Source organism: Neltuma alba, unplaced genomic scaffold, assembly GCF_004799145.2.
Source record: "Neltuma alba isolate B1F8T4 unplaced genomic scaffold, ASM479914v2 tig00013693_pilon, whole genome shotgun sequence".
In the NCBI taxonomy this organism is placed as follows: Eukaryota; Viridiplantae; Streptophyta; class Magnoliopsida; order Fabales; family Fabaceae; genus Neltuma; species Neltuma alba.
This window is the reverse complement of record NW_021637857.1, coordinates 1-8,549: the sequence shown is the minus strand read 5'-3', so window position 1 is coordinate 8,549 and position 8,549 is coordinate 1. Positions and strand designations below refer to the sequence as shown.

The window sequence follows — 8,549 nt, the reverse complement described above, 5'->3', positions numbered from 1 at the left end:
TTCAAGCATTTAACTTGCCCCCAATGGTCCAAAAAATAAAGTACTTGCCACGGAGATGAAATTTTTTAGGACCAAATTTAATTTGATATACATCAATACAAAATTATTAACTTAACTGTCATATTCCTAAATATATGGATAAAATAAATTAATTAGTTATGTGTGCATTTACATATAGCTAATGCTTAGTTTTATGCATACGCATAGCATGAGAATCTGGAGCATAGTTAAATAGTTGCGTAAGGCATATGCTGCTTGGTTTTTAATGAATAAAACCGCTGGAGATGTCAGTTAAATTAAGTTTTTTTTTTGGGGGGGGGGGGGGGAGAGGGGGTTGAGCAAACCTAAAGCCATGATTAACACATCTTTCATCCCATTTCTTGGTATCCCTCTCGTTCATCTCCATTGATGCCAAGAAAGAAGAAAGGAAACTAAGCCATGGCCCATGGGTCATCCTCTTGGTTGCGAAAAGGTCAAAATATGCTTTTCTATCTTTTTGAGTTTATGCTTTATTCTGGTACAAAGAGTCAGCAAATTAAATTATTATATGGATATTTGTGTTGTTTCTACAAGAACTAGCTGAAAACTATTGTTTTCAAGCCGTAGAAAAAGTATTACGTTTCAAGATGATGTACCCCTTTTCGTATAAACATGAATCAAATTGGCATTACTTAGCAGCATCAAGCTTTGAGGAGGGTGACGTGCTATTCCCTTTCTCTTCAACCTCTTTCACTCTCTGAAGAGCATCATTAATGGTTTTGGATACTTTATCAGAATGTTGCTCAACATCTCTCAAAATTATCTCAAGCTGTTGTTGGAGAACTGCTCTTCGCTTTCTCTCACGCTGTAACTCGGCAGCCAATTCCCGGATTTTTACATCTTTCTCATCCTGAGAATACCAAATGGTTGCAAAAAGACATGCATTATAAACATAACATAACAATAGTACAACATAGAGAAAACTATGAGAAGCATGAAGAAGTTGATTCAACAAAATTCTCTAGTCTTAAATATTGGGATATCCCAAATATGTCACGCATCTTAGGGAAAATTGGTTATATACTTAATCAGCTCAAAAAATGCTAGTTATTTCCTTGTATGACGTTATTCATTAAAAGTAATTATCAGCAGATTTCCAGCTTCCAAGAGCACTAATGCATAATTATAAGAACAAGGAAAGGGGTAATATAGGGAGAGAGTTTGTTGACATTCCGCGTTACCCTATATTTTGGACCAAAAATACTTCTAGAAGTTTCCCTATAAATCAGACCAGAGGGAGTATATTATTAACATCTTAACAAACAGATCCGTTCATTCAAAAAGCAAATAAAGGAAGCATGTTCTGCGCTTTTTCTTTTGTGCCGTGCCCCGAGGGGGGGTTGGGGGCACTTTCTAAGCACTTGGTTGTTAATAGAACACAATGGCGTCGTGTGATTCATGTAGCCGACCCCATCTAATAGGATAAGGCTTATTGTTGTTGTTGGGCACTTAGTCAACTTGACCAAACAAAAGAACTGGCCAAGAACAGCACGTTTAAATGCATTCCAAAGTTAGTCCTAATAATAATAAACTTCCATCAGGAATCATAAAAACTTTTAGAAATAAAATGACATTTTTAGTAAGTCCGACAGATCCCAAGAGATGTACCCGAACATGCATACTAAGTTATCAGAATCTATGCGAGAGCTTCACACCCTAATGCAAGCAACACAGCCATTTATCTTCTTTTTCATAGAATATTATGAACCAACAAGGACTGTCTCTCACCCACACTAGAGCTTGCGGATTGAAAACTAAACTTCTAGATGACATGTCCTTCCTTGCTTGATAAGTTTCTTACCCTCACTGCCACCCAATCCAGTCCAACATGAACCGGGTGCCGAGGTCGATCATTATTAGTTTATAGTTTCTGTGCCCCAACAATCAAACAGTGTTGATATGCAGATGAAGCATCACGCATAGGCACCATACATTTATCCTTCTCAAGATAGGGAGTCAGCAGATTATTTAAGGATTTGCTAAACAGGGCTAAGATTAGCATTTGTAAAGGGTGCATAATTGATTTACTAGTAGAAGATAGGGGCAACAATGCTTTTCCAATTCTCCTGGAGAAATTCACAAGTCACTGTCTGACTACAAAATGGAAATTTTACATCAATCAGAACATACGAGAAAAAACAAGGATATTTGCATGTGATTAATGAGAGAGATGTTCTCACTGAAAAACTGATGAATCTCACTTCGTGGCCAGAAGTGCTCTCAATTTAAGTAGCCATTCGAGGCCAAATAGACTAAGCTCAAACTTTCATTTTAAACTACATGTAGTTAAAAGGCTCAGGAAGAAGGATAAGGTGATTGGCAAAACCATCACTTAGAAACGCAGAGTCTATCCAAACATTAATGCAGGCCCATCAAGTAAAAGACTCCCAAGTTATGGAAAGTACGAAAACACTTGGGCAAGAGAAATCTGAGCACATTCTACATGCTGAGATTCAGGATACTCTATACACAGCAGATTTGAATATTGGTCAGAACAATCTAAAGGATGAAGATAATAAATCCAAAGTGCATATTTTCTCACTCTGTTAAGTGTTGACTAAGTACATATCCATAATCATATAATAGGAATAATCACTGAGCTCAGTAAAGAGTAAATGACCAAACATTTCATTCACAAAGCAGCACTGACCAGTTCAAGATTTAAGGGTTCAGATAGTTTGGAACTGCCATTAGCAAACCAATGCCAAAAATAAGAAAATCAGGAAATTTTATGAGTTAATTCTAATCCATGCTGCACTCATGCTGATCTAGGGGCGTGTGACGCTTGGGGTGGATTGAATGTCATCATTCATCAAAATGCAGCACATATTATATACATTGTGAAAAATTGGTTCTCTAATCTAAAAAGTTGCATTCAATTATCAGTCATGAACATTTATTTTTTTCCCTCATTCCAAGAGTAAAAAAGTAAAGAAAATAGGACAAATGAAATATCCTATTATTAAACGGTGCACATTAATTTAGAATATTTTCAAGTTAGTGTGCTTGAACCTCATTCTCTTTCCGTTGGGATGCTTTCAAATGCACTGTTTCTGGAAAATGAAGCGGATGATTATGCTCGTCAACAAAGTCAACAATTCTATATTTTCCATTTATGCGTGACACAGTCATTCTTGCTTTACATCCTGTTCTTGTCTCTGGTCGAGGATGGATTGTTTTATAATCTCTTTTATCTGGTCTTCGTACACCTTCCTTGCAACACACATATTTATATGAAGTAATGGTGCCATCCTTCCTACTCTTGCTGAAATACTGCTTTCTAACACCAAATCCAGTTTTGCCACCATAACTCGACCAATATTGCCATGCTTCTTCCAAAGTTTCAAATTCAAGTCCCAATCTTGGGGTTAAATTTGTATCCATCTAATCAAACCTACACAAGATGATTACAAGTGCATTATTTTATTTGACATTCAAACATTCATTTTTACCATTTTTTGCGTTAAAATTTGGATATTGCTTAAAATGTTGCTGTAATTGAACGGAATTTTTATTCCCCTTCAAAAAGATATGCATACATTCAATGATTTATAAGCTCATTCAATATTTCAAAATTTTACATTCACCTTGAGAAAGGGAAAAAAACCAATTCAACAATTTATAAAGTCATTAGGCACTACCATTATCCAACATAACAAAGCAATACAGAAGACAATCACAATAAAACATCATTCAGCATTATCCAGCACAAGGAAAAAAATTATCCAATGACACCAATCACCAAGAAAACGTTTACAATAATCACACAAAACAGCAATCACCAATGATCAATATGACTAAAAATGTGCCTTATATCAGTCACCAATCTAAAGTTTTTTTCCCCCCTGTCGCACCCATCAAGCACTATTCAACATAAAAAATAACTTTGCCTAACAGCAGCAAAACTCTCAGAGTATTCATCTAATCTAACATAACACCAAAAAAATACTTTCTTTGATTGATTCTGCACTATAAAAAAAAAAAAAGAAGGTAAATTTCAAAACTCCAAAAGACCAGAAACCAATCCAAACAATAGCTGAGGAGGGGGAAAATTACATTAGCAAACCATTGATGCTTTCTCACTTGCTCTGTTCTTCCTCTAAATTTTGTCACTCTTTAAACCCTAACATCGAGCCAAATAGCCTCGTTCGTCCACATTTCGTTTTCTTCAGTACTTAGTCGACGATTTTTTATTCTTTCTCTGCCGTAGCATTCGAACCCAGAAAACCTCCCTCCGTCGAGCTTTCACGCCGAGAAAGCCTTCACATACCACCACAATCCTTTCCAGCGCCGGAGGAAGAAAGGAGCAAGTGACTGGGTTTTTACCTTTGTTTGTGAACCAACGGTCATGATTTTCTAGAACATTGAAGGGCGAGGATCTCTCAGGAAAAACGACGTCGTTATATTTATATTTATCCACCGTTAGATCTAACTAACGGTCAACGTTTCTTACCTTGCAGGCCAACTGGAGACAGCCCAAATGCGAAATCATATGGTGTCGTTTTTATCCTCTGCCCTCCTTTCATTCTACTGTAAACCTCTCTCTCTCTCTTCGACTTTTATTGAGTTCTTTTGAAGCTTCGCAGTAAAATATCGCCTAACGTTGCAAAGCGGAAGGATCTTCCATTTCTATTCTCAGTAAGTAATGGTGTTTTGGTTTGTTATTTTCGGTTCGGTTTCCGTTTTCAAATATACAGACGGTCACTGGCACAATCATATTTTTGCACCTTATGTACTGTTTGCTAGCATGGCCTCTTAGTGGGAATCCTTCACTTCCTTGTAGCTGTGTTTTTTTTCCCTCCCAAGAAAAAGGCTTGTACTGTAACAACTTAATGTGAAGAGAATTGCTTGGATATTGCTATTATGGGACAGTTATGGGGTGGGTAATCTTTTACTTCAAAACTATTTCGAACCAAGACAGAAAGTTCTCTGTTGACCAGTGGGTGTTGGAAATTATTGAATTTATTGAGGCTTATCAAATTGATTAGTGTGTTATGAATATGATGTGTTTTTGGTACCTGAAGTTTAGGAGTAAGATTTCTAAGATTGTGGTGTTTGAGATATTTTGGGTAATTTGGTGTAGTCATTCTAACTTATTATCTCTTGTTAACTGTTTTCTTGCCCCCAGGAAGGGGTAGTTTTCTGAACTGAAATTATTTCCTTTTAAAGTTGTAGATTTTGCAAGGGAAATTTGACTTTGACTATTTTATCATATAGAAGATAAGTAATTTCAATCTTTTTATCGATTGTCAACATTGAAGTGCTTGAGTGCATATTGGTAGCATTGGACAAATTTTTAGAAACTGATGTTAAGATTCATATTTAAAGAATAATGAGTGTCTATTAACATATTCACTGATGAGTGATAAGACAGATATCTACAAGGAGAAACAGTAGCAGATGCTAAGGAACTTATTGTGAAATTTTTTGGCTGGGTCATGGTATGCGATATACATGGTCTGGTTTGGCTGTTATTGCTGCAAAAGCAAGTGAAGGCTTTGGGTACATATTGATGACCCTGTGGATTCTGAATGTCTTCTATTAAAATAAACAAGAAGGGAAAATATAGGAGGCTGTTGTTCTGCTCTAAACAATGAGAATTAGCAACAGTTTGAGCAGTAATGGAAAATGACAGAAGAATAGAGGATAGGAAGAACTTGGATTTAACTTTTTCATTTGCACATTCGTTTGAAACTTAGCTTCAATCTCAGTGTCAATTTTCAACTCTTGCTCTCTATTAAAGAGGTATTTATAAGCTTATCCTTTTCCAACTGATAGGATTTTTATAAAAATAAATGACTTGTCAACACTTCTTTAGCTAGGACTTTGGCTCTTTATGCATGATTGTGGGAGTTATTTGCCACAGAAGTTACAAAATAATCTTATCTTTTCGGCTTTATGCACTGTGAGGTAGCTTGGAAATTTGCAGGAAGATTTTGACTGAAACTGGAGATCTTCTGCTCTATCTTATGGAAGTTTGGGACTAAAAGGAGAATAAGAGCATTGAAGTTTTGTTCTCTCTTCTGGAGTGTTAGGTGTTTCAGTTGGAGAATACACATATTTAATTTTAGTAGGACAGGCTGGTTTCTTAGCTTTCTTATGAGTTTCAGCTGATGGAAGTTTTTTCCATAGTGCCCTTTATCTTATATGTAAAGAGATTGGGTTGCTTTTTGGAACCAATTTACATTATTTCTTCCCTGTTTTCCTCTTTTCTTTTTTTTTTTTTTTTGGGGGGGGGGGGGGGTTTGTTAGGATGATTCTTGATCTCACACATGCTAATAAATAAACTCATATATTATTTGAGAGATAACTAAGTTTCTATTTGTATGGCACACCTAGTCTATTGGTGTTAAATTATGATAGCACCATGATGATGCAATGACATTGAACCATCAAATCATTTCTTACCTTCCCATATTTTTTACCACGGCAGTTTCCTTCCTTAACAGGGTCTTTCGACCCTGTAAATTTGATCATATTTGACGAAGAATGCACTGAGTAATTAACTCCTCCGTTTCTGCTTTATTATTGATGAAAGTTAATACATAAATAGAGGCTTCTAGGGTAAATCTAAGACACATCAAGATAAATCTAGATAAAGATAAATACTAATCAGATTTATACTAGAACTACCTAATTAAATTTTAAATAAACTAATAAAGGTAAATAACTAGGCCCATTTAGATGGTCTTGGGCTTGCTACTTCTAACATCCCCCTCAAGTTGGAGAATAGATGTTCTTCATTCCTAGCCTGCTTGGGAATCCTTCAAACTTTGTAGTTGACAAGGCTTTGGTTAGTGTATCTGCAACTTGTTGATTTGATGATGTATACATGACATCGATCTGCTTGGCTTCTATCAAACTTTGTAGTTGACAAGGCTTTGGTTAGTATATCTGCAACTTGTTGATTTGATGATGTATATATGACATCGATCTGCTTGGCTTCTATCTTTTCTCTGATGAAATGCTGGTCTATCTCAACATGCTTCATCTTAGCATGATGCACTGGATTTTTCACAATCTTGATAGTGGTTGTATTGTCACAAAACGTCTTTATAGATCCATCATAAGGTCTCAACTCTTCAAGGAGTCTAGCTTGATAGTGGCTGTATCGTCACGAAACCTTACCTTGCTGCCTTTAGATTCCATGTGTAGAGAAATCTGGCTAAATTGCTTGGTTGTATTCAACTCAAGAAGGCAGTTTATATGCAACGTAGGAGCCTCAATCATAATGGCTCATCAATACCCTGATCTAACACCGTGGTTCTTGGGATTAATAGGCCTGGCCTAGTTTCTATTACACCACTTGTGTACATGGTGCACTTTGGCCATCGTTTTGTGGGGTTCAAACCTTTTAAAGTTATTTTGGGAAACAATTGTTTTTTTAGATATTTTGCATCTTATTGATCCTGCCCTCTCTTGCTTTCTATATTTCTTTTGGTTTAACACTGGCATTGAGGTTAAAAGTGTATATGCGATGTGAACGTTTTATTGTTATTACCGTTACTTTCTACAAAGTTTTTGACTAAGTTGTGTGCATGTGCATAATCTATAGCAGCCATAATATTCCTTAGTTATGAATAGTATGACTCATTTTTTAACTCCATGCAACACACAGGGCACCTTGTTTTGTTTTCTTAATAGTGAAACTTTAATTTCTTGTAATTTTTGTGAAATCAGTCTTTTGCATCAATATATTATGAAATTATGGTTTGATTTATTTGGTAGCCTGGTGATTTATCTGCTGAATAGAAGCTGAAAATTTTTATATCATGACAAATTGAACTATTTTAGGTCAATGTTTATAACTGGAATTCTTGTGGATTTTTGTGACAGTGGAGGACAAGGGAACTGATGGAGAACAAGGATCTGTAGAAACGAGTACAAGCATATTAGGTGGAATTGAATTTCAAGAACCCTATGTGGGCATGGAGTTTAATTCTGAAGAAGATGCCAGGAAATACTATGTTGAATATGCTAGACGGGTGGGATTTGTAGTACGTATCATGCAACGTCGCCGTTCAGGTGTAGATGGTAGGACTCTTGCCCGTCGACTTGGATGTAACAAACAAGGTTTCTCTCCAAATTGTAAGGGCACAATTGGACCAGACAAAAAGCCAAGGCCAAGTGCTCGAGAAGGTTGCAAGGCAACAATTTTAGTGAAGTTGGAAAAATCTGGAAAATGGGTTGTTACAAGATTTGTAAAGGATCACAACCATCCTCTAATTGTTACAGCAAATGGGTTCATCACACCGGTGAGCTTTTGTTCTGGTTTAAATAATACATTCTGAATTGGAGCTTTTTTATTGACTTAAATAAGGGTTAAGGTGCAAATTTACCCTAAAAGTTTTCACTCAGGAGAATTGTTGTCCCATAAGTTTCTTCAGATTCAAGGTTGCCTTGGAAATGTTAAACCGCAGCCATGTTACCTCTTACCGTTAAAAATGTTAACAGTAATGTGAATATTCTAACGGTCAGTGTTAGTTTTTAATGGGGGTTGGAAGCACTGA

The 8,549-nt window shown here is 36.2% G+C and overlaps 2 protein-coding genes across 2 annotated transcripts; one reads left to right on the top strand and one right to left on the bottom strand.

Annotated features, from left to right (window-relative positions):
* Positions 1–458: 458 nt before the first annotated feature.
* On the bottom strand, positions 459–4,321 carry LOC114738823 (protein FAR1-RELATED SEQUENCE 5-like). Its single transcript, XM_028926881.1, has 3 exons — positions 4,096–4,321; positions 3,052–3,433; positions 459–889 (listed from the first exon to the last, which is right to left on the bottom strand). Exons 2-3 carry the CDS (start codon positions 3,421–3,423, stop codon positions 668–670), a joined length of 594 nt encoding a protein of 197 aa, XP_028782714.1. The 5' UTR covers positions 3,424–3,433; positions 4,096–4,321; the 3' UTR covers positions 459–667.
* Positions 4,322–4,595: 274 nt separating this feature from the next.
* On the top strand, positions 4,596–8,370 carry LOC114738825 (protein FAR1-RELATED SEQUENCE 5-like). The gene is made up of 2 exons (XM_028926884.1): positions 4,596–4,677; positions 7,876–8,370. Coding segments are annotated over exons 1-2 (456 nt in total). The 5' UTR covers positions 4,596–4,676; the 3' UTR covers positions 8,331–8,370.
* Positions 8,371–8,549: the final 179 nt, after the last annotated feature.

Bases quoted from the DNA above. Each gene is read 5' to 3' on its own strand.
- LOC114738823 (XM_028926881.1), bottom strand. From the start codon at position 3,423: ATGGATACAAATTTAACCCCAAGATTGGGACTTGAATTTGAAACTTTG. The intron at 890-3,051 runs GTTCAAGCACAC...TGGTATTCTCAG, and splicing joins CCCAACGGAAAGAGAATGAG to GATGAGAAAGATGTAAAAAT.